This window comes from Carcharodon carcharias, chromosome 1, assembly GCF_017639515.1.
Source record: "Carcharodon carcharias isolate sCarCar2 chromosome 1, sCarCar2.pri, whole genome shotgun sequence".
NCBI classification, from domain to species: Eukaryota; Metazoa; Chordata; class Chondrichthyes; order Lamniformes; family Lamnidae; genus Carcharodon; species Carcharodon carcharias.
In genome coordinates, this window is record NC_054467.1 from 23,494,941 (window position 1) to 23,521,841 (window position 26,901).

Sequence of the window (26,901 nt, forward strand, 5' to 3'; positions counted from 1 at the left end):
ACAGTCAAATAAGACATAGTTTGTGAATAGCTCGAGTCCGTGGCATGGGCTGAAGACCATAGCATCAGTGATGTAGAACTACATGTCGTCACGTACAAGTGGAAACTGATATTGTGTTTTCGAACTGTGTCACTGAAACTTAGATGAGAAATAAGAGGGGCCAAGACTGATCTGTGGGGGACTTTAGGAATAACTGTATCAACGCAGGAAGAGAAGTTACTGCAGGAAATTTGTTGGCTATGACTGAATAGCCAAGAATTGAAGCAAGGCAGTTCCATTCAGCTGGACATTGAGGGAGAATGTGTGAGCAACTATGTAAAAGGCTGCAGACTGATTGAAAAGGATGAGGAGGGATTGTGCACCTCATTCACAATCAAAGACAATGTCATTTGTGACTTGATTAGGACTGTTTCAAAGCTGTGGCAGAAGCAGAAGTCTGACTGGAGGTTGAAATATTGAGTTGAAGGAAAGATGCATGCATCTGGGAGGAAAGGAAGGTTGGAGATGAGATGGTAGCTTGCAAGGACAGAGAAATCAAGACTGGATTTTTGAGTAGAAAGGTGATGACAGCAGATTTGAAGGAGAATGGGACAGTATGAGAGGAGATGGAACCATTTACAATGTCAGCTAGCATGGGGGCCAGGAATGGACGTCGAGTGGTCAGCAGCTTAGCGGGAACAGTCAAGAGAACAGGAGGTAGGTCTCAAGGATAAGATGAGTGAGGGGAGAGGACATGGACAGAGATAGGAGAGAAACAAAAGATAGATGCAAGTTCAATGTAGGCCAGGGTGAAACCTTGGAGGAAGTTTGACTTGATGGGACCAGGGGAAGGGAGAGATGCAGCAGAAGCAGCTAAACCGATGTTCTCAATCTTAGTAACAAAGAAAATATATGCTCCTTGCATTTGAGTTTGGAAATCAGGGTGGAGGGGCAGGGATGATGAGCTCAAGGAGAGGATTGGTAATCAAGTATTTGGGCTTCTACTTAACATCTAAAGTTGCTAAGTGTCAAATTTTGTTCAATAACCCTCCTGTGTAGTACCTTGGGGCATTTACTGCATTAAAGACACTATATAAGTTAAGTTAGGAAGTCGTTATTGCTGACTGAGACACAATATTTTACTACTGGGCTGAGTTGGAACTTTGCAGAAGAAAATATTAGCACTAAAGCTATTAAATTGGCTGCTGACTCACAAGCTCTTGAAATACAATTTATCAATTAAAAAGTTATTAGAAACAAAATATTTTCCAGAATTAATTTGCATAGAGTTCAATATGTAAAACCATAGGTTTTATTGGATACTAGATGAGTATTTTCCAGGTGTTTTGTCTTACCAGTTTTAACTTTTGATTGGCCACTTGAAGCTGCTGAGTAAGTTGTTGGAAGTGGGCCAACTGTTCCTGAAACAAAAATACCAAAGATTTATGCACTTACTGGTGGATCACAGAAACATGTAATTTGTCAAGCATTAGTTAACAGCCACTTAATAATACCTTGTTTCATTATTTTTTAAATAAGTCAATAGAGTCATAGCGGTCTACAGCACAGAAAAAAGCCCTTCGGCCCATCGAGTCTGTGCCGGCAAACAGGTATCTAACTATTCTAATCCCATTTCCAGCACTAGGCCCATAGGCTTACATGCCATGGCATCACAAGTGCACATCCAACTACTTCTTAAATGTTATGAGTGTTTCTGCCTCCACCACCCTTTCAAGCAGTGAGTTCCAGATTCCCACCACCCTCTGGGTGAAAACATTCTTCCTCACATCCCCTCTAAACCTTCTGCCCCTTACCTTAAATCTATGTCCCCTGGTTATTGATCCCTCCACCAAGGGGAGAAGCTCCTTCCTGTCTACCCTATCTATGCTCCTCATAATTTAATACACCTCAATCATGTCCCCCCTCAATCTCCTCTGCTCCAGAGGAAATAACCCCAGTCTATCCAATCTCTCCTCATAACTAAAACTCTCCAGCCCAGGCAACATCCTGGTAAATCTCCCCTGTACTCTCTCTAGTGTAATCATATCCTTCCTATAATCCAGATTCCAGAACTGCACGCAATACTCTAGCTGTGGCCTAACGAGTATTTTATACAGTTCCAGCATTACCTCCCTGCTCTTATATTCTATGCCTCGGCTAATAAAGGCAAGTATCCCATATGCCTTCTTAACCACCTTATCTACCTGTCCCGCTATCTTAAGGGACTGGTGGACATGCATACCAAGGTCCCTCTGAGCCTTGGTACTTCCCAGGGTCCTACAATTCATCCTGTATTCCCATGCCTTGTTTGTCCTGCCCAAGTGCATCAACTCACACTTATCCGGATTAAATTACATTTGCCACTGATCAGCCCATCTATATCCTCCTGTAATCTAAGGCTATGCTCCTCACGATTTACCACCCCACCAAGTTTCATGTCATCCGTGAACTTACTCATCAACCCTCCTACATTCAAATCTAAATCATTTATATATACCACAAACAGCAAGGGACTCAACACCGATCCCTGTGGAACCCCACTGGACACAGGCATCAAGTCACGAAAACACACCTCGACCATCACCCTCTGCTTCCCGCCACTCAGCCAATTCTGGATCCAATTTGCCAAATTGCCTTGAATCCCATGGGCTCTTACCTTCGTTATCAGTCTCTCATGTGGGACCTTATCAAAAGCCTTGCTGAAGTCCAAGTAGACTACGTCAAATGCATTGCCCTCATCTACACACCTGGTCACCTCTTCGAAAAATTCAATCAAACAAATCAATGTATTTTTGTATCAGGAAAATAACGTTCACTTAACTCTGTGAAATATACAATATTAAGGATGTCATACATTCCGTTTTTGTTGGTCAAAGGCATGATTTTGAGTCTCTGACACGTGATCTTGATACGCTTGTTGCATTTGATCGAAAGCATGTGAAACTGACTGCCATAACTCCAAGGCTAGGTCTTTTTCCTAAAATGCAAAGTAAATTTTCCATCAGCAAGGAAATCTAGAATGTGGTCATTTTATGGACGGTAAATCACACCACGTTTGATATTAGCTGGTAGATTCTGAAATTTCAGAGGTGCAGTGCCATTTCTGCGCTCACTCAGATCTTGATTGTATTTTTTTTTGATAATTCACTACTTTTACTTAGTTTTTGACCTAAAGCTCCAAAATAGTAGGCCTGATATCATACTGTTTCTCTTATTTGAGCTGTGCTAAAACTATCATTCTAATGTGCTCCCTCACTCTAAATGCAAGATTTCCAACCTGAAACCTTTCATCACTGCATCACACAGGATAATTAACTTCAAAATATTTCCCCCCAGCTGATCTAGCACTAAGTGTAGTGTCTTCCAAACTATCAGAAAGCAGAAAAACACTTGATTAACAGAGATCAGTTTCCCATACAAGACATTTAATTATATGGAACACAGCATGCTTGAAATCTTTGTAAAGCAACTTAATCCCTTTTACATGAGATTCCATCTTCAAATAATAATGTTGCCTTGAACTTTAATCTTCCTCACTGTGCATGCGATTGGGAGTGAGAAATCATGCAAAAATAAGAACTATTAATTTAATCATATTTGGCTTTCTATCCTTGTGACTTGTGGCAATAACACAGTTGCACTGCAAACCAGACAATGTTTTAATCAAACTCATTAGCTTAGCATTTACAGAAAAAAAAACACTATTGGACATGGCCGTCTTTTCCATTTGAAAATACTCTTAAATAAATTAATGGTATATGGTCCTCCTACTGGCTGAGTGTACAATCATAAATACATTACATTAGTTTAGTGGCTATGGTACTGATCTAGTAACCCAGGGATTTGTAGTATAAGGGTCTGGCACATAGAGGGTTAATCTCGGACTGAATACAGTGCCACCCACACAGTGATGTGAGAGAGAACATGACCTGCACCCAGAGTCAGTGTAGTGTTGGACAGAGTCACGTGTACCAGCAAGCACGAAGACAGCTCCTAGCTTGTACTCTTTTCTGTATACTTGTAAACAGTTAAGAGTCAATAAAGACTTACTGTTAACCTATAGACTTCATCAGACCTACTGAACTTTATCCAGTACCCTACACCAAGGTAGCAGCTTGTGGAAAAACACAGAGAAAAACTAAAATGTTCAAAGCCCGAGAAAAAAATCCAATCATATTGTGGTCACTGCTACCCAGGGGTGCCTTCATTCTGAGGTCACTAATTAACCTTGTCACATTACACAATACCAAGTCTAATATAACCTGCTCTTTGGTCAATTCCAGAATGTGCTGTTCTAAGAAACTCTCTCAAAAGCATTCAATGAACTCCTCATCCAGGCTACTACTGCTAATCTGATTTTGCCAGTTTATATGTAGATTAAAATCACCCATGATTATTGCTGTCCCTTTATCGCAAGCACCCAATATCTCTTCTTGTATAATTTATGCTACTTTGTGGTTACTGTTAGGGGGCCTGTAGACCACTCCCCCTAGTGACTTCTTTGCCCAACCATTCTTTATCTCCACCCAAACCGATTCTACATTCTGATCTCCTGAACCAAGGTCAACTCAAATGCACCAATGCCATCCTTGATGAACAATGCTCCCCCCTCTGCCTTTCCTTAGATTTCTATTCTTCTTGAATGCCTCATACCTCTCAATATTCAGGACCCACTCCTTGGCATCCTGCAGCCACATCTCCATAATAGCTATAAGATCATATTTATTTACTTCAATGTGCGCTATCAATTAATTTACTTTGTTATGAATTCAGGCACAGAACCTTTAGTTTTGTTTTTTGTTATCTTTGTAACATCTAGTCTTGACTACTGGTGTATTCTTTGGTTTTATCTCTCTGTCCCTTCCTGCTATTCTCTGACCCTCATTTTCCATATTACAGTTATGCTCTCCTGTCTTGAATCTACCCCTTGATTTGTTACATCTAACCAAGCTTGACCCCTCACCCCGCCCGCTTGTTTGGTTTAAAGCCTCCTCGACTTCCCTAGTTATTCAATTACACTTGTCCCCGCATTGTTCAGGTGTAGACCAACCCAATGGTACAGCCCCTGCTTTCCCCAGTACTAGTGCCAGTGCCCCACAAATCAGAACCCACTTTTTCTACAACAGTCTTTGAGCCACGCATTCATCATTCTAATCTTATTTGCCCTATGCCAATTTGCATGTGGCTCAGGTAATAGTCCAGAGGTTATTACCTTTGAGGTTCTGTTTCTTAATTTGGTATCCCAGTTGCTCATACTGACTATGCAGAGCTTCTTTCCTTGTCCTTATGTCGTTGGTACCTATATGGGCCATGACAACTGGATCCTCCTTCTCTTACTCTAAGTTCCTCTCCAGCTCTGAGCAGATGTCCCGAACCCTGGCACCAGGCAAGCAACATAGTCATCTGGACTCCTGCTCCTTGCTACAGAGAACAGTGTCAATCCCCCTTACTATACTGTCCCGTACATTCCTGCTTGCTCCCCCCACTTGAATGGTTTCCTGTGCCATGGCCAGCCTGCTCATCCACCTTGCAGACCTCGCTTTTGTCCACACATATTGTGAGCACCTCAAACCTGTTTGACAATTGCAAAGTCTGAAGCTCCTCCACTACTGTTTGCTCAGTCCCATTGCCTGCCTCATTCACAGTCACATCATCTGGTCCCTCACTGCTGACCAAAACAGACGACCCTATTCTAAGATGCATGACCGTCTTCTGGAACAAAGTATCCAGGTACTTCTCCCCCTCACTTATGTTGCATAGTGTCTGCAGTTCGGCTTCCAAATCAGTAATCCTGATCCGGAATTCCTCTAGCTGCCTACACTTTCTGCAGATGTGTTTGTTATGGATCGCCTTGGTGTCCAATAGCTCCCACGTTCCACAGCTGCAACATAACACCTGTCCTAACATTGTTACTTATATTATTTAGTTAACTAATTTACTCAATTAATTTAGAATAATTCTTAAGTATACCACACCCCTTTCCCCTGTGCATCAAACTCCCTCATGAACTTAATTCGCTAATCACTCAGTCTCCATCTCACTCAGGCATAATCGCCTGTCTCCTCGCGCGTAGTGGTATTGTCACTGGACTGGTAATCCAGAAACCCAGGTTAATGTTCTGGGGACCTGGGTTCGAATCCTACCAGAACATACGATGGAATTTGAATTCAATAAGAAAATCTGGAATTACAAGTCTAATGCTGAGCATAACACCATTGCCGATTGTCAGAAAAACCTATCTGGTTCACTAATATCCTTTAGGGAAGGAAATCTGCTGTCCTACCTGGTCTGGCCTACATGTGAGTCCAGGCCCACCATCAATGTGGTTGACTCTTAAATGCTAGCAAGCCACTCAGTTCAAGGGCAATTCGGGATGGGCAATAAATGCTGGCCTTGCCAACAACACCTGCATCCCATGAACAATTTTTTTTTTAAATCAGCTAATTAAGCCACAAAGATACAGGGATGCACCAGGCCAAGGAAAGCCATACCTGATCCGGTCAGCAGAGCAACCATGTCAACGCTATGGAGCAAAGCGAGACCAATATCCTGGAGTTTCAGCCCAATGCTTTCAGTGCAGCAGGATTGGACACTATGGCAAACTGAGCAAGGCAAAAATTCTGACACGCACAGAAGGTCCAAAGATTATGCACGAGGTCAAGACTGCAAGCCCAGATGACGCACAGAGTAGAAACATTTCAACAAGTAAGAAAAAGTCCAAGGGACAAACACACCATGCGCGGTTAACTAGAAAAGTTAAAGATAGTACCAAGCTTAAAGAGAGCATATAATTGTGCATAGACAGGTGGCAGTTCAGAAGGTTGGACAGAATATAAGGAACAACAAAGAATGACTTAAAGACTAATAAGGAGGGAAAAATTAGAGTATGAGGGAAAGCTAGACAGCAATATAAAAACAGATAGTAAGAGTTTTTATAAATATTTTAAAAAGAAAAGAGTTAAAGTGAGCATTGGCTCTATAGAAAGTGAGTATGGAGAATTGAAAATGGAAAACAAGGAGATGGCAAATGAATTGAACAGGTATTTTGCATCAGTTTTCACTATAGAGATACAAGTAACATCCCAGGAGCAGCTATAAACCAGGAAATGGAAGAGGGGAAGTCAGGAAAATTACAGTCACCAGAGAAGCGTTACTAATAAATTGTTGTAGCTACAGGCTGACAAGAGCCCAGGTCCTGATGGATGTCATCCTAGAGTTTTAAAAGAATTGTCTAGTGAGATAGTTGCTGCATTGGTTTTAATTTTTGAGAATTCCCTAGATTTGGGGAAGGTTCCATTAGATTGGAAGATAGCAAACGTAACTCCGTTATTCAAAAAGGGAGGAAGACAGAAAGCGGGAAACTATAGGCCAGTTAGCTTAGCATTTGTCAGAGGGGAAATGTTAGTAGTTATCATTGAAAAAGTTATAGCAGGGCACTTGGTTAAGCGCAAGGTCATCAGGCAGATTCAACATGGTTTTGTGAAATCGTGTTTAACCAACTTATTGCAGTTTTTTGAGGAAGTAACATGTGCTGTGGATAAAGGGGAACTGATGGATATACTGTACTTAGGTTTCCAAGAGGCATTTGATGAAGTGCCACTTTAAAGGTTATTGCAGAAAATAAAAGCTCATGCTATAGGGGGGTAACATATTGGCATATGTTAGAATAGAAGATTGGCTGGCTAACAAGAAGCAGAGAGTAGGCATAAATGGGTCTTTTTCAGATTGGCAAGATGTAACGAATGCTGTGCCCCCAACTACTTACAATTTATATAAATGACTTGGTTGAAGGAATTGAAGGGATGGTTGCAAAATTTGCTGATGACACAAAGATAGGTGGAAAAGTAAGTTGTGAAGAGGACATAAGGAGACTACAAAAAGATATAGATAGGTTAATTGAGTGGGCAAGGATCTAGTAAATGGAGTATAATGTGGGAAAATGTGAAATTGTCCATTTTGGCAGGACAAACAAAAGAGAAGCATATCTAAATGGTGAGAGATTGCAGAGCTCTGAGGTGTGGAGGGATCTGGGTATCCTAGTACATGAATCACAAAAGGCTAGTATGCAAGTACAGCAAGTAATTAGGAAAACTAATAGAATGTTATCATATATTGCGAGGGGAATTGAATACAAAATTAGGGAGGTTATGCTTCAGTCGTGCAGAGCACTAGTGAGACCACATTTGGAGTACTGTGTACAGTGTTGGTCACCTTATTTAAGGAAAGATGTAAATGCAGTGGAAGCAATTCAGAGAAGGTTTACCAGACTAATACCTGGAATGGGTGGGTTGTTTTATGAGGAAAGGTTGGACAACTAGGCTTGTATCCGCTGGAGTTTAGGAGAGTGAGGGGCGACTTGATTGAAACATATAGGATCCTGAAGGGCCTTGACAGGGTGGATGTGGAGAGGATGTTTCCGCTTGTGAATGAATCTAGAACTATGGGTCACAGTTGAAAAATAAGAGGTCACCCATTTAAAACAGAGATGAGCTGAAATTCTTTCACTCAGAGGGTCATGAGTCTTTGGAACGCTCTTCCTGAAAAGGTGGTGGAAGCAGAGTCTTTGAATATTTTTAAGGCAGAGGTGGATAGACTCTTGGTAAGCAAGGGGGTGATAGGTTATCGGGGGTACGTGGGATGCAGGTTTCAGATTACTATCAGATCAGCCATGATCTTATTAAATGATGGAGTAGGCTCAAAGGGCTGAATGGCCTACTCCTGCTCCTTGTTCGTATGTATACCCATGCTTCTTGAGAGGGGTCAAAGATTTTGGTTTCTCATTTTGGATGTGGACATTTCAGTCAATGGCCATTTAACAAATTTTAAGTTAGACACAGAAGCCAGTGTAACAGTCCTGTTGGACAAAGAACTCTGGCTAAAAGACCTCTGGCTTCGGACAAAAGACACAGCACTCTATGGATCTGGAGGAATTCAACTTCCAGTCAAAAGCATGATTCTGGAACCACTAAGGTACGGTGGCAAACAAACCTTCAAGCTGATGTACGTCATCCATAACCAAAGCAGAGATGCCTGTGTACCCCGGCTCTCCTCAAAGTGGCAAAATATTTCAAGACAGCCACTGTTATTAATCATATAGAACTACAAGTTCCAGAGTACTCAAACAAAAATGAGTATCCTGACTGGGACTTCAGCTCTCTTTATGAAGCACAGTTGTCCATTCTCAATACAGGTGCCAGAAAACCTTCAATGGTCTGGCCAGCCAACCACCCAGAAAGTAACCACAGACACTTCCAATGGAGGATGTAAAGGAGAGGAACCAGCAGTTCAATGAGGTTCAACCTCAGCTCCAATAACAGTACAGCAGGTCAACACTGCAACCACTGAACATACACTACAACTCCTAGCCAGTATGCCAAAGCCACAAAAGATGCTGGAATCTGGTAGCAGCCGTCCATTGCTGACAGCAACATGCTGAGGTAGGCATACCACTAAACTTTATTCTAATCAAAGAAGTGCTTATCCCCCACCACAGAGGACGTTGCGATGACCGACGTAACGATGGAAGAAGCGAAGGAAACGACAAAGAGAGGAGCACAATGTTCCACCACCCTGCAAGTAATGAGTTAGGGAGGCAACCATCGACTCGCGCAACAGCTAGACAAGTGCAGTTCAACATGAAAGAATGGAAGAAAAGGATGAAAACATACCCAGATGCCAGAACAACCTCCAAACCTACAGGAAGAACCAGCAATGCCAGAGCCCACTACTCCTCCAACAATAGTGCGAATGAGATATGGAAGAGTTATAAGTCTCCAGACCACCTGACCTTTGAATTCAAGAACGTGAAGGGGCAGATGGGGTAGTGATAATGTAAATATATGATAGTAATAACAATGTAAGACATAAGGAGGAGAATTTTAGGTCGGCGAGCAGGGGTGGGGCCTGCTTGCCGACGTGTAAAATGACACGGGGTGACGATGGGCATGTGTCCTGGCGTCACTCCGCGCCATTTTGATTTTCAGGTCAGCAGGCGCGCAGTCAACTTAGCTGCACGCCCACCGACCGGTCAATGGCCACTTAAGGCCATTAAAGTAATTAAAACACTTAATGGACCTGCCCGTCCAACCCTAAGGTTACTGGGTAGGTGAAGAGCCCAGGCGGCCTTCAGAAAAACCATGAAGCCTCATCCACAGGCGGGATGAGGGATTTAAAATGTCCCAGAAATTTTTAAATAGAAGTAATGGACATGTCTCATCTTTATTCAATGCTTGAAATCTGAGTCGATCTCCCTGAGGCAGCACTTTGCCTCAGGGAGATCTGTGCGCTCTTTCACACGGATGCGCGAAAGAGTGCATCCCAGCTCAGGGAATCCCTCCCCCCCCGCCTCCGCCCGCACAGGGAGCACATAGCACTTCCTGCCGCATGTCACGCTGGGCGGGCCTTAATTGGCCTGCCCACCCGACCAGGGTCGCCGATTGAGAATCCGCCCGCTCCCGCACAACCCCCCCAACAGTGTGGGGGGGGGGGGGGTGAAGATCCTGCCCAAGTTAAACTATGATCACTTGAGATGCATTGGGTAAAGAACTGGGGGGAGGTGTAGTATAAGGGTCTGGCACATATAGGTTAATGTGGGACTGAGTACAGTACCGCCCACACAGTGATGTAAGAGAGTATATCACCCACACCCAGGGTCAGTCTAGTGTAGGAAAGGGCCGTGTGTGCTAGCAAACATGGAGACAGCTCCTAGCTTGTACCTTTACTGTATATTTTTAAATAGTTCTAAGAGTCAATAAAAGCTTACAGTTAACCTACGTATGACTACGAAGACTTCTTCAGACCTTCCGAACTGTATCCAACACCCTACAAAAGGGTTGAGAGTTCAAATCTCACATGACAAATTAAGAAACTGAATTCAATAATTCCGGTAAATTGTGGGATAGTACTAGAAAAATAACTTTAAAAATTGCTAGTTTACTGAAAAAAAATGAACTACTTCATTAGTATTTAGCTTAGCATGTTTAAACTAATGGAATCAAAATAATGGGTCAAAACCCTGGAAATCCCTTCCTAACAGCATTGTGGGTACCTACACCACATGGACTGCAGCAGTTCACCACCTTCGCAAGGGCAATTCGGAATGGGCAACAAATGCTGGCCTAGCCAGTGACACCCACATCCTGTGAAAGATTTAAAAAATCTGCCACCCTTACATGGTCCAGCCAACATATGACTCTAGTTCTACACTATGGTGTATACCACCTTACAGGTGACTAAATCTTGAGGCTATACTTTATGCTTCAGTCAAACCTCTGATCCCTCTTTCAATATTGTTATGACCATGGAAGTTCTGTTACAAAGATTATAACAAATGATTTTGAATGTTAAAATATTGTTCCAAGCATTACTGCAGGCTAAGAAGTGTGTTACTTTGCTCTATTCACCTACCTTATTGGTTAGACATAACTGTTCTTGAAGGTTTCTCACTACTTTTTCTTCCATAAAGTCAACATCAACAATATCTGCACCAGAAGGTAGGGACTCCAACTGTTTTTCAATGGTTTCCTGTAACTCTGCATGCAAACTGAAGCACAGCCAATTATAATTGTACCAGTTAGAAAATAGAGTAACACTTAAATTTTGGTATAAGGCATAGACAGCTATTTTTATAATAATTCAAAGGTACACCTAACTTAATTAAGCAATCTGCATCTGGCTACAGTAAATAGAGTTTATAATAGTTCTAACCTTAAAAGTAGGATAACCTCACCTTTCATTTTCTCTTACAACATCTTCAAGCTTTAACTTCATTTTATTCATATGAATCTATTGTTAAATTAAGAAAATAAGTGCTGCTGCAAAGTTGATTTTTAAATTTTTCAACAAAATCACAAACTTTTAAAACACAGCAAGGCTCAAGTATTCTTACACGCTGACAATCCAACTGTTCGCTCATTTTTTGCAGCTGCTTGTCATATTCTGCTATAAGAGGTGCCATGAGGCTGCCAGAGACAAAATGGAAAGCACAAACATGAAACATCAGTAAATTATGCACTGGTAAACATTCTCTTAGAAAATCAGCAATTTCTAATGCGTGGATGTGCTCTACATGGATTTTACTAAGGCTTTTGACAAGGTCCCACATTGCAGGCTGGTCAAAAATACCCAAGGAAGGGTGATAAATTTTAAGCAACATGGCAGGAAAGAAAGGGTAATAGCTAATGGGTATTTTTGTGATTGGCTGTTACCAGTGGGGTTCTGCAAGACACAGTGCTCAGTCCCTTGCATTTTGCAGTTTATATTAATGATTTAGGCTCAAATTTAGGGGGCATGATAAAGAAGTTCGCAGATGATACAAAAATTTGCCATGTGATTAACAGTGAGGACAAAAGTTTTACACTGCAGGAAGAGATAGGTGGTCTGGTCAGTTGGGTAGAAAAGTGGAAAATGGAATTCGACTCAGAGAAATGTGAAGTAATGCATTTTGGGAGATGCAACAAGGAAAGGTAATACATTACAAATGGGAGGTGTTTAGGGGAACAAAGGGACCTTGAAATGTATGCCCATAAATCCTTAAAGGTAGCAGGACAGATTGCTAAAGTGGTTAAGATGGTATATGGCATGCTTTCCTTTATTAGCTGAGGCATTGAATATAAGAACAGTTAGGTTATGCTAGAACTTTATACAACACGTTAGACTACAGTTTGAGTACTGTGTACAGTACTGGTCACCACATTGCTGGAAAGTTGTGATTACACTGGGAAAAGTGCAGGGGAGAATTATGAGGATGTCGTCAGGAGTGGAAAATTTTAGCTATGAGTAAAGATTGTCTAAGCTATGGTTGCTTTCCTTACAACAGAGGAGGCTGAGGGGTGACTTAACTGAGCTACATAAAATTATGAGGGGGCTAGATACAGTAAATAGCGACAACCTATTTACCTCAGCAGAGAGGTCAAAAACCAAGAGGCATAGATTTAAAGTAATTGGTAGAGAATTATGCGGGAGACTAGGAACCATTTCTTCACCCCAGGGTGGTAGGGACCTGGAACACATTGCCTCAAAGGGTGGTAGAGGCAGAAACTCTCACCACATTTAGAAGTACCTGGATATCTACTTGAAGAGCCATGACCTGTAGGGCACGTACCTAGCACAGGAAGGAAGGATTAGGTTGGGCAGCTCTTTGTAGACGGGCATGGACATGATGGGCTGAATGGCATCCTTCAGTGATGTTAATTTTCTATGATTTCTATGAAATACATTTTGAGGCTTTGACAACAGTCTGGTTACTAAACATAGTTTAAGAGGAAAGAGCCAAATTGTCAGCAGATATCAAGGCTTTAACACAATTTTCCTCCTTTGAAACTTTTATACTCCTTTGCTATATATTTCCTTTGCATCACACACCATTCCTTAATTAGCTGGTTTTGACAGTATGTTGTCAAGAGATAATAACATTTTTCACTTAATTTCAGAGAATAGGAAACTTATGAAAGAAACGGTCTTACTGAATTTTTCTGCCCGATTAAGTAGGAAAAGTATAGAATACTGGGACACTTGCAGTTTAGCAAGTTTAAATAGTATGCGGCATTGTGATCAAATATAAAGATCTCTTAATGTTTTACTTGAAAGAAGATATAAAACTTGAAGACTGATTCAGGGGTATACTATGTTCCCAAATATTTGATGACATGAATGTTTTCATAATGTGAATAACAAATTGCACAAACATGATATTTATGCCACTATCATACTACACCAAGATGAACCTTACCACTTGTCTATTAGCCAGGGGGCTGGAGGATCATGTTCACCTAACTGTCCAACCTAGATCAATAGAGAAAATACTGCAGTTACAGAATTGATTTGTCAAAGTACTTTTCCCATCAAGCACTGAGCTTTCCCCAATAGGGCTCCACAACTCCCAGCCATGGTTTTTAAATACAACATCCTTACTAATCAAAAGAATGCCAGGTTTGCATAATTTTACTCTAACTGACCCATTGTAACTGGGCTTTTGAATTGCTCAGTTAAATTGCTGCTTTCACTTCCAAAGAGTTCTGGAGGTTTAACAGAAGGCTCTTGCTACTATAACTTGAAAACTGGAAATGACATGAACCCTCATGTGTCCCCTATTCATCAGATAATGGAGGAATAAACACTGTCAGACCATGTGATTTGAATTATAACTACAACGAGGATGCAGGAGGTTGGGGTGGGGGAAAGCACACGCTCTTTACTGGTAAGTAAATACTTCAGAAAATCTATATTTATATTGTTTTGTTCATTTGTTCATCACTTATAGCAGTACTTTACAATAAAGAAGGCAGAATATTCATAACATAGTTCTTCCACATTGGACATGCACTTTTGCCTCTGTAAAAAGTTTTTGCATTTAACATATTCTTGTATTTCAATATCATGTGTTATAGGCGAATATAAAATTATACTTACTCCAGCAACAATAATAGGTTGCCAATATTTTTCCATTATATAAACCAATGAGACAATTGACCCAAGTTCAAGCAGCCAAGGTGACTTTGCATAAAAACTAGTTGATAACATTTCCCTGCAAAACTATAGCATACAAGCACACAACTTCCTGACATTTTACGTTGAGAAGTTATGTGATTGAATAACTGGCGTCTCTTTATCTTTAGAGTGGGTGAAGGGTGGCGGGGGGGAAATGGAGAATGCGACAACAATAGCCCCATACAGAATTAACAGCACGTCATACATAAGGAAGAAAGAAATAGAGATCTACTACAAAATTTTTGAAATTTTGCCAATTGCATGGCACAAATATCAGAGACAATGTGTGGAATTTTCCCAGAATTGCACTAAGAGCAGTAACGGGCGGGTAAAATGGAGGATTTTCACATCGTATCTTCCCGAGCTCGCTCATTATTTATGCATTCTCGGGAAACACACCGTTTCCATGGCGGGTGGGCTCTCAGTTGCCCACTCGCCATCACCCCACTGTTGCATCACGCCGGCCACCATCTTTAAAAGGCAGCTGCCAGCACTCATCGCCAACAGCTCATTACTGCTGTCTGGGAGACATGGCCAGCAAAGGCAAAAAGACTGCAGCGCCCCCTGCTTCGACGACGGGTCCCTCCAGCAAATGCTGGATACCATGGAGGCCCGACGGGATTTGCTCTATCCCCATACTGGCTATCACCAACCCAGCTAGGGAGGCGGTGGCAGGGGTGGTCAGCGTGAATGCCCTCCAGAGGAGGGCAACCACCCAGTGCCGCAAAAGGATGAATGATCTCCTCCATTCCACCAGGGTAAGTCACTCATTTCATCACTCCCAAATCACACACTCACAAAACTATCACACATCCGTACGGCCCTCACTCACTGCCAATGCAAGGGACATGACCATTCACTCTTTCACACACATTGCCATTGTCCTCATCCCATTCATGGGACCACTCACCACCCACACAGGCCAGGCATACTTATCATTGGCCCAGCAGGAGTCGCATACACTCTCCCCATCTCTATCCATGCAGGACAAGCTGGCTCATGACAGGAGGGAGAAGTCGCAGATAGGTGGAGGGGTGCCGGAAATCAAAGTTCTGACAGAATTCAAAAACAAAGCCATCCAGCTGGCCGACGATGACTAGTATCGGTCCTGCGCTGACCATGAAGTCGGCGCTGGTCTCCTAGTAAGGATCCAGCAGTGCAATATCCATCAGACAACCATGCTGTGAGTGATTTGTCCTCTTTCACAGGCCACTGCTATGGTCTAATTATCTCCCCTTGCTTTCACAGGCACATCTGCCAAACAGCTGACAGAGTCCATGACCCAGGGCCTCCAATCAAGTTCCAAAGAAACTTCTGAAGAGGAATCTGAGGCCACCCTCCTTGAAGTCTCATCACAGCGCTCACCCACATCCTCCGCCAGCGCAGAGACACACCACCGGGGGAACTAGCTTTAGAGTAGCCTTGGGATCAGAATCTGGTGAGCACATCGCACTTTCGGATCCACAGCAGATGGAGGCACAAACTTCCCAGGTCCCTGGCACTCGAAGGATTGCTGGAGGCCAGAACATTGCTGAGTCCAAGTCAGATGACAAGCCTTTGGACTCGGTCACATCGCAGTTGCTGGAGCTACAAAGGGAAGCTAGGGAACAACAGGAAGGGATGTCTGCTGCACTCCTCAGATTGTAAGGCACGATGGAGGAACCCATCCATCTTCAGGCTGAGGTGATAGCGCCGGCATTGCAATGCACCGAGGTCAACACTGGCAGGACGGCGGGCACCATGGAGACCTTGGTCTAGGATGTCACTCCTGCGCTAACTTCATCGCTGGTGCCATAGTTGGCCTCCAACAGTATGTATATGAGAGGGGTAGTAGGCAACTTGATCCTACTCCAGCTACCCTTTCCGCTCACGGAGTCAGCCAGTGGCCCTCGGGCACCCATAGGGAGGAGAATCCATGCAGGTCCATGCTCCCGGGCCATCCACCCAGGTGACTCTGAGAGTGATTGGCCCATCTTCCTGTGACCTCTGCAGATCCAGCTTCAGGCCAAGGAGGGTGCCACTGCCACATAGCAGGGCCCCGAAAACAAGCCAGGGTCCTCCAAGTCTCAGCACTCCAGAGGATACCTGCCAAAATCATCATAGACAGGGCGTCACAAGCTACCTCCACCTGTGCTATGGATGCTCGGGGAGCACCAAGATGCAGCAGCAGTGTTAGGAAAGTTAGGTAAAACTAGTTGCACAGCCTGGCCACAAGTGTTGATCACTTATGTATACTGTTCTTTATTGTCAATGAGCTCCTAAGAATGTCACCCTACCTGTGGCTCCTTGTTCTGATGAGCAGTGTTCTTGTCACTCAGCTGTGAAACCTTTCTGCACAAGATAAAAGGCAGGTGTCTCAGTCCAGGGCTTCCTCCCTGTGCTCTGTACAGCCTTCATACCACAGTGATGGTCCAGCCTCATACTCCCTCATACATGGAAACATTACTGATGCCTGCATCTTGGCAGTACTGGTCATTGCTGCCAGAATGTAATGGGCAGGTGTCACAGAGTTCTCTGATACTCTCTGTGTGTTCTCAGCATCCTTAAAGTGGGTATGGCCCTCATCACACCAGCATCTGCGATCAGTGATGCTGTGCACCAGCTCCGGAAGGGCTCAGGTGCTGAAGGCGGACATAGCATCAGATCCGTCTGAAGTTTCATGGCTGCATATCTGAGATGGCCCTGATCATGGAGTGCAGTTGAGCTGTCCTCGGCCAGACAGCAGTCAAACATTCTCAGAGGCTATGTGAAGATCTATGGAGTGTCCTCACTGCATATTGTCATCATCCTCCTCGATCGAACGTCTAATAGGTCCTCCACTGTATCTTCATAACAGTAGCATTCTCAGAGGGTCTTGGCGCTGCGATAAGCCAGACTGGAGTCAAATGTTCACAACTGCGATGTGAGGATCTACAGGGACACCTCACTGCATGTCGTCGTTATCATCCTCCACAAATCTGGCAGCTATGAGGACCTCCCAAGTGCGCCTGCCTCGTCTGGATAGTGTGAGAGCCTCATCCCCATCGTTGTCATCACCGAGAACCCCCTCACCCTCATTCCCGTCGGCGTCCTTCTCATCAGGGGAGATGTGCAGCTCCTCCAACTCCTCAGCCAGCCCCTCGCCCCATTACAGCACCAGGTTGTAAAGGACGCAGCAGATGACAATGATGTGTGACACCGTCTGCGAACTCCACCAGTCCGGTCCAAGCACCGGAACTGCATCTTCAGCATGCCAATGGTCTGCTCCACCAAGTTGCGAGCTGCTGCATGAGCCTCATTATAGTGTCGCTCTGCAGCCGTCTGAGACTGCCACATGGGTGTCAGCAGCCACAGCCTCTGTGGATAGCCCTTGTCCCCAAGGAGCCAACCCTGCAGCCTATGTGGACCCTGGAAGACTGTAGGTTTCTGTGAGCGAAAGATGTATGCGTCGTGCACACTCTCTGGAAACCGTGCGCATACCTGCAGGATGCGTTTCTGGTGGTCGCATATCAGTTGCACGTTCAGTGAGTGGAAGCCCCTTCCGGTTGATGAAGTCCATTAAATGCAGCAATGGAGACCTGAGCGCCACATGAGTGCAGTCAATCGCACCCTGCACCTGTGGAAATCCTGAGATCAGGGCGAATCCAACGGCCCTTGCATCCTGACTGTCGCAGTCCCAGGCGAAATGCACAAAGTTGTGTGCCATGGAGAAGATGGCATCTGTGACCTCATGGATATATTTGTGTGTGGTGGATTGTGAAATCCGACAGTGGGCACCTATGGAGCCCTGAAAGGAGCCATTGGCATAGAAATTGAGCACCGCAGTCACCTCACAGCCACTGGCAGTGGATGCCCTCCATGTCCCCTTGGCACCAAGTCCTGCAGTAAGTGGCAGATGTGAGCCAGCAGGTCCCAAGACATGCGCAGTCATCGGCGACACTGGTTCTTAGTCATCTGCAGGAATTGCATGCGGCGTCTGTCGGGTGTTGCTAGGCGCCAACCAGCCACAGCTCGCTGTTGCTCCTGGGCAGCGTGTGCAGGAGCTCCTGCTGCCCCTTCTTCATGAGGTTGCTGCTCGTGCCTTTGCGCGGCCAGGTGTCTCAGTCACTCTCCCCTCCATTTTCTATGTCTCTGTAGGCCATTAGGCATACAACTAGGCCACCAGGATCCATGATCCTGATGATGGTTTTCCTGCAACATGAGAGAGAGAAACGTGGTTATCATGGCTGTGCTTAGCATCTTTCCTGGCCCTGTGTAACTGCCCCATAACGCTTCCTGGGGAGTGCTGGTCACCCCTCGGAACCGAGATGAGTGCGCTGCGTGGCTGCCCTGTCAACCTGCGACATGGGGGAAACTGGTCTAAATCAGGATGCTGAGATTGCAAGGGGCTGTAAGCACCTCCAGCCGGGACTGCTACATGGCTAGTGTTAGCGAGGAAATTGTACAATGTATGCAGTCCAATTGCTCTGCGATCCAATAAAGTGATGGCGGACCCGAAGTCTATGCCGGGGGGTGGGAGCAGTAAGGTATGGAGCGCTTAGTGGCCATTTGTTACCTCCACATTGCTTGCATGGCCGGGTCATATCACTGTGGCTGTGCCTGATCTGTCTTAGTTGCAGAGAGGCATGGTCAGTTTGTACAGATGTCCCTAATGCATGGCCACTCCTCTCATTTACCCTGCCCCCAACACGATTGTCTGTGTGCAGGATGCAGCTCCAGGACAGCACTTGACCCCCTCTTCCCTCAGCAGTTGCCTCCAAGCCTGGCCAGCACATGCCCGCAGATACCTCCCCCCACCCCTTCAGCAGTCACCTCTGAGGCTGGCCAGCACTTTTCACCTGTCATCATCCCCTCCTCAGCAGTCGCCTCCGGGGCCAGGCATCAGTTGCCCCTAACCCCCCGGCGTCCCTGAGACCTGTAAACAAAGGGCGAGCTGTGGAGAACGCTGCTGCTCACTCACTTCAGTTCCCCCAAAGTGAAGGCCGCCAAGTGCACGCCGCCAAGTGATGTTGTGAAACACGTTGGCATGCTTTCCCGCCCACGTGGACGGGCGATACGGTGGGGTTCCAAGAGCCTGGCAGGAGGCCTTTTAAAAATCTGCTGATGTATTATAATTAGCTCCCCTCCGACCGATGGTGGCCTGCTGTTGGCAGGCTGAGCGGACAATCACGACCTGCCTTCACGCCATCGTGAAGCAGGTCGCGCCATATTTTCTGCGCACTCCGACCTATCACGCCCGCCGCCAGCGGGTTCGGAAAATTCCGTCCAATATAGAACTTGTGCAGTAGGTAAAGAATGCAATTCCAACCCCATTAAATAAATTCTGCACTAACACTTTCTTTTAATATACAAATCCTAAAAGCCAAAAAAAAATTGGAAAGTATAAATTTGGAAATGACTGTACCTGACCAACAGAAGATCTGGGCAGCTGCTCTGCTTGATATTGACTGAGCACAGCATTTAACCGCCGAACTATAGAACAAAAAATTGAACACAGCAGAAGTCAACATTTCATATTATGTTTAAACTTCCTTTTTGTTCTGGAAAATTTCCTCCCATTAGAACCTACTACCAGGTCTGTAGCCTTCCTTAAAGATATCTAATAAATTAGTCAAAGGTGGCCTGCCAGAGAGTATGAACTAACCCAAGGGTCTTCATCAAATTCTGAAAACTTAATTATTTTTCTTTAAAATCAAACGATTTTTGTAACTACAGTATTTCCCCTTCAAATGGTGGGGAATTTAGCTTAGAAGTACCTGTCTGAAATTTACTTTCCTTTAATATTTAATGACAATGCAAGAGTTTAAAGTGATTAATAGATGCATACCTTCTGTGCAAAGGGATTACCCTCATTCATCAAAGGTCTTTTACTTTGGAACTGTTAATTTGGCTCACTATTCTTTCGTCTCTGGGGCTTGGTTTTTACCCAGCCCAGAATGATGAAATGATTCAGATGGGGGAAGACAACATGGTTGAGCCTGGTCCAGTCTTCATTCAAACGCTCAACACAAATATTTCCAGCAGGGGTTGCTGGAAAGCGATCTGGACCAGGTATGCTTTCTGATTTTCACAGTTGGGCCAGGCTTAGATGCCCTGACTAAAATTAGCTAAATCAGTGCATGGCATATCCAAACTAGAGTCCGCTTAGGCTGTTTGGCTCACTGCATTAGCCAGCTAAAGTGTCAGCCAGGAAAGTAGGAGGATTTATGAGTACAAGTTTGCAAGCAAAGTATTTTTCACTGAAATTGAAAAAGGTCCTTCTCTAAAGGTTGTTATAAAGCCATGCTTTATACTGAAAATTATTTTATTTATTTATTGGGTTGAAAACAGTGCTTGAGTTTTAAAAAGACTGAACAGCAGCACATTTCAAAAAAATGTCAACAACAGCTTCTAAGATGGCCAAGCATTTGTATAACCATACAAATTCCAAAGCCATTATAATGGAGCCAGGCTGTCTAGATGAACCCATCAGAGCCAATCAATCACCTTAGAGGGATGTGAATGGCTCATCTTCTGACCTAATTCAAAAAACATCCAGACAGCAACTGTGAATTCAACAAGGCGTGGAACAAGCTATTAGACACAATCACTTGGAGAAAGGACCTTGACTGAGAAGGGGACTCTTTCAGTCATAATCTAATCATGTCTAAACCATGGACCTGGAATCAACTTGCTATGATCAGTTTGTAAGGGGAGATCATATGATGGGCCAACTAACTCTCTTTTGTATTTTAAGTAACTGACTTTCTAGGCCAGCTGAATAGAAGAAGAGGAGATGCAGATGAAGAAGGATGCTGAGCAGGCTCTCTCTCATCCTGCAAGCTTGAGCCCTGTCTATTGTTTGATCAACTATATGTTATGGGCAGCATCTAAAAACAAACCCAGCAGCTGCTGACTCAGGAGGCCAAATAGAAAATATCCCTCCATCAACATTTTTAAATCGATCCGTCACATTGGAGAAATCAATGGGCCAGGTCTGAAACCATCCAAGTATTAACCTACCACATCCATATGCAAAAAAAAAAACAGTTGGACTTTTAAACTACTTAACCTGTCCTCCCACTTTGTAACTTACGTCTGTGTGCATGTGTGAAGCTCTTGAATTAATGTGTGAGAGAGAGTTGGGGCATTTTTATTATTTTTATTTAGCTCGGGTACTAAGAACAATAAATACTTCACTCTTTTCTTTAAAAAACTTACAAGAACACCTGTGTGTGTGTAAAACAAAAACAGAATTACCTGGAAAAACTCAGCAGGTCTGGTAGCATCGGCGGAGAAGAAAAGAGTTGACGTTTCGAGTCCTCATGACCCTTCAACAGAACTAAGTAATATTAGGAAAGAGGTGAAATATAAGCTGGTTTAAGGTGGGGGTGGGGGGGGGGTGCTGTGGTTGTAGCAACAAGCAAGCTGTGAAAGGAGCAGATAATCAAAAGATGTCACAGACAAAAGAACAAAGAGGTGTTGAAGGTGGTGATATTATCTAAATGAATGTGCTAATTAAGAATGGATGGCTGGACACACAAGGTACAGCTCTAGTGGGGGTGGGGTGGAAAGACTAACAGGGCATAAAAGGTATAGATTTAAAAATAATGGAAATAGGTGGGAAAAGAAAAATCTATATAAATTATTGGAAAAAACAAAAGGAAGGGGGAAGAAACAGAAAGGGGGTGGGGATGAAGGGGGGAGTTCAAGATCTAAAGTTGTTAAATTTAGTTGGGGTCTCCTCTACATTGGAGAGACCAAACGTAAACTGGGCGACCGCTTTGCAGAACACCTGCGGTCTGTCCGCAAGAAAGACCCAAACCTCCCTGTCACTTGCCATTTTAACACTCCACCCTGCTCTCTTGCCCACATGTCTGTCCTTGGCTTTCTGCATTGTTCCAGTGAAGCCCAACGCAAACTGGAGGAACAGCACCTCATCTTCCAACGAGGCACTTTACAGCCTTCCAGACTGAATATTGAATTCAACAACTTTAGATCTTGAACTCCATCCTCCATCCCCACCCCCTTTCCGTTTCTTTCCCCCTTCCTTTTGTTTTTTCCAATAATTTATATTAGATTTTTCTTTTCCCACCTATTTCCATTATTTTTAAATCTGTACCTTTTATGCCCTGTTAGTCTTTCCACCCCACCCCCACTAGAGCTGTACCTTGTGTGTCCTGCCATCCATTCTTAATTAGCACATTTTAGATAATATCACCACTTCAACACCTCTTTGTTCTTTTGTCTGTGACATCTTTTGATTATCTGCTCCTATCACTGCTTGCTTGTCCCTACAACCACCCCGCCCCACTTCTCTCCCCGCACTCCCCCCCCCCCCCCCCCCCCCCCTTAAACCAGCTTATATTTCACCCCTCTCCTAATATTACTCAGTTCTGTTGAAGGGTCATGAGGACTCGAAACGTCAACTCTTTTCTTCTCTGCCAATGCTGCCAGACCTGCTGAGTTTTTCCATGTAATTCTGTTTTTGATTTGGATTTCCAGCATCCGCAGTTTTTTTGTTTTTATACGTGTGTGTGTGTGTGTGTGTGTGTGTGTGTGTGTGTGTGTGTGTGTGTGTCTTTTATAGATCAGCACTTAAACAGTTAAAAACTCACTGAATTGGAAAGTGTAATCTTTTAAAAGCACATGCTGCGGTCAATCGAGGAGTGAAAAAAATAGGGGGGAGTCTTTTCACTGCTTCTCACCTGGCAATAAAGCTTTATAGTTTGTTGCATTCTACATCCATAGAATTAATTTGATTCAACGACAAAATAGACAAAACAATAAATTAATTAACTATGTAATGCTCATAGAGAAATGTGTGTATTACTTCCTATGATATGAGAATTGTGAGTGGTACTTCCTATAGTATAGCTACACGTGACTTTTAATCCTTCTAGTTGACTCTTACCGACCATTCAGCTCCTCAGGGAATCTCAGTCACAGGATATTCTTTTAGATCTTAGCATACAGATGCACAATAAGAAATAAAGTGCCAAAGGAGTGTAATTCAAAGCGGCTGTACATTCCATGCACATATAACATTATAATTTGAAATTTAATTTATCATAAAGTCAGCTAAAACAGTTGATGGACTACATCTTTGTAATGCACCACTATGTATTTATATATCAGAGAAAATATTTCTCAGAAGTGAATTATACACAACCGTTCTGCACACTGTATTCTGCTGCCATGCAAGAATTACCTTGATCTTTCAGAAAGTCAACTTCAGGTGTTTCCATGTTCTTTGTTTTGTTTATGTCTCAAGAAACCACAAACTGTAAACTCTAGCTGAGGTCTGAAAAAGATACCAGTTTTGAAAATAAAAAGTAAAAATAGGTTCCAAGTTTGCATGACTTGTAACTATAAAGATAGGTTCCACAGACTGCTGGCTACATCATTCCTGGTTAGTGTCACTTTCATAGGATCATTTAATAGTACAGAATAGAAAGAGACCATTCAGCCCTTCGAGTCCGTGTTGGCTTTTTCAAAATATAATCCACTCAGCCCCATGTCCCCATTTTGGTCAAATTTCTGCAAATCTTTCTCCTGCAAGTATTTATCCAATTGCCTTTTGAAAGCTTTTGAATCTGTTTCCACCACCCTGTGAGGCACAGTCCTAACCAAATCCTAACCACTAAATTAAAAGGATTTTCCTCAGTTTGTCTCTGGTTCTTTTGCCAATCACCTTAAATCTGTTCACTTGGGTTATTGCCTATTCAGCAACTGGAAACACTTTCTTGAGGTACAGCTTTTTACAAGAACCTTTATACATTGACAGTGTCAATATCTTGTCTACTTACAAATAGTTTTGTCAAAAAATAAACAATTTTTACAGGCACATTTTATAGGCAAATAGGGAATTAAATTGGATACACCCTGAAAATGGGTGTGGGGATAAAGATGCTGTGTTCATTGATTGAAATACATACAGCACACTAGTTTCATGTTGCCTGTTTACTATATTGATTTCTGGGTGCAGCCAGTGCTACTGGTTCTGTTCATTAGCTCCATCCATCAGCCTGGAGCCCAAAATCATAGCTATTCTAACAAAAGGTCTCCGACCTGATATGTTAACTCGGTTTCTCTCTCCAGATACTGCCTGACCAACTGTTGCTATTTTTATTCCACAATTGTAACTTCCTTGCACCACTTACAGCCAGCCTGCACTACCTAGAGGGGAAGTGCACTGTAGCTGGAGCAAGTGCTGAGAGTTGTGCAGAAAGTGAATCTGACCTGGGAAATAGTGAAGAAAGGCACAACATGGGAAAGAGTAAGCTTCAAGGCATTCACCCAACATCCAAGTGCTGCAGCAGAAGCTCAGACTAGTGTAACCATAGTTCTGGATAATAGTGTGCAAAAGGGTTACCAAGGTATCACAGCACTTCTGCAAATTGCACTCCTGACCCTCTGCACAATCCCCTGCTGAGAGCTATATCCTTCCCTTCCCTCTTCTAATAGCTTGTCCTGTTCTGTGTGACCTCTGCTCATTCTCCGTCTTGTATTACAAGAGTTATGCCTATTAGTGCATCCATATCTGAAGTCTTGATTTGTTCAGAACCCTTTGAAGTCAGTAAAAAGTCCTTCAGCACCAGCTACACCACTTCCTGCAGATCTTTGCAACTTGAAAGAACTTGAGAAAGGCCCAAACACATGTAGAATCATAGCAAAAGCCAGAAGAAATCAACCAGCAACTAACCTTAAAAGTAGTTGATGATTCCTTTAAATAGCACTATTGGGAGATACTTCCTGCTGCTTAACATGTGTTCAGCTGTGTGAGGTTAAAAGTGCACTGAACTCCAAAATGGCACCACTGGCATCAATGATCTGTCTGCTCTGCATACTTCAGGCAGATGTTAGCCAAGTGCCTACTAAGGGGCTGTGAGCGCTCCACAGTGACTGCTCCTTGGCTAGCTTTAAAAGCAAGGAGATTGTACAACATGCCCAGTCGTCCAACTGTTCTGCAATCCAATAAAATGCTCATTATTTTGCAGTCTGTGCCCGAGGGGCGAAAAGCTCTGGAGCACTTGGTGGCACTTTACTGCCTCTATGTTGCTTGAGTGGGCAGATAAGCTAGAGGCCTATCTCCAATCATATCAACGTAGCTGCACCTTAACTGTCTCAGCTGCAGGGGAATGGTCACTTTATACAAGGTTTCCCTAATGCATGGCCGCTTCCCTCGCCCACCTTACTCCTCCACCCCACATGCCCTGCAGGGCAACCCTTGCACCCCAAAAAGTTGCTTCAAGTGCAGGGCAGCCCTTGCCCTCATGCCCCCACCCCAACGCACCTCAACCTTGAGGTCCAACTGGCGATCCAGGTGAATGCTCCACAACGTTACTGTGTACTCAACTCCGAGTTCCCCTCAAAACGCAGCCTGCGAAGTGCATGCCTTTTATGTGCTGTTGTGAAACACATCAGCGTGCAATTACGCCGACATGGGTGGACGATCCAGCCGGGGTGGGAGGGGAGGGGCGGGGGGGTGGTGGTCTTGTAATAATATGCTGATGTATTACAGTGAGGTTCCTGATGTCCGATGGTGGGAAATGTGGCCCGCCATCAGAGCAGACAATTGCAAACTTTTTTTTTGGCCTTCTCGCCATATCGCCCGCTCACATCACCAAACATGTCTGACGCCAGCAGCATGAAAAATCCCGGCCTAAGAATTAACAACTCCCTCTAGTGGAGCACTGTAAAGCTGAAGTGTAATTGAAGGCTCCAGATAACAAATGAGAAGATAAGTGTTTTATGATTGTCACCTGATTTCAGATGTGATACAACTTTACATTTAAATTCTGCTTTCATTGTGGTATATCATGGATTTTTTTATTTGGTGATTAAATTTGTAAGTTTTAACATTATCATTCTGCTGTGATTTATGCCAACTAGAACGGGTGCAGGACAGTGTGTGGGGGGTGGGACAGGAGTGGAACAGCCAGAGGTCGTGGTCTGTGTTGAAACCAATGACATAAAATATAAAAAGGTTGAGGTCCTACAGACAGAGATTCAGAAGCAGCACCTCAAACGTGGTAACCTCTGAAATACTTCCAGTGCCACATGCTGGTAAGTATAGAAACAACAAGATAAGGCAGCTTAATATGTGGCTGGAGAAATGGTGCAGGAGGGAGGGCTTCAGATTCCTGAGGCATTGGAATCTGTTCTAGGGCAGCAACGACCAAAAGAAAATGGATCGATTGTGCCTGAACAATGCTGAGATCAATATCCTTGCAGGGGAGGCTAACTAATGGTGTGGGGGGCAGTTTCAAGTAATTCGACAGTAATTTGAATTGAAAACAAAAACAGAATTACCTGGAAAAACTCAGCAGGTCTGGCAGCATCGGCGGAGAAGAAAAGAGTTGACGTTTCGAGTCCTCATGACCCTTCGACAGAACTTGAGTTCAAGTCCAAGAAAGAGTTGAAATATAAGCTGGTTTAAGGTGTGTGGGGGGTGCGGAGAGAGAGAGAGAGAGA

At 43.8% G+C, this 26,901-nt stretch overlaps 1 protein-coding gene across 2 annotated transcripts in view; it reads right to left on the minus strand.

The window, feature by feature from the left end:
• The window catches only part of sclt1 (sodium channel and clathrin linker 1), a 115,493-nt gene that overhangs the window by 76,466 nt on the left and 12,126 nt on the right, over window positions 1-26,901 (minus strand). For both annotated transcript variants that reach the window (XM_041190005.1, XM_041190015.1), the window contains exons 2-9: window positions 23,636-23,728; window positions 19,850-19,917; window positions 13,709-13,761; window positions 11,867-11,939; window positions 11,708-11,763; window positions 11,386-11,521; window positions 2,834-2,956; window positions 1,335-1,400 (exon numbers count right to left, since the gene is read on the minus strand). In XM_041190005.1, coding sequence (XP_041045939.1) covers window positions 1,335-1,400; window positions 2,834-2,956; window positions 11,386-11,521; window positions 11,708-11,763; window positions 11,867-11,939; window positions 13,709-13,761; window positions 19,850-19,917; window positions 23,636-23,672 — 612 coding nt within the window. In that variant the 5' untranslated portion in view covers window positions 23,673-23,728. The remainder of the gene's footprint in view (window positions 1-1,334; window positions 1,401-2,833; window positions 2,957-11,385; window positions 11,522-11,707; window positions 11,764-11,866; window positions 11,940-13,708; window positions 13,762-19,849; window positions 19,918-23,635; window positions 23,729-26,901) is intronic.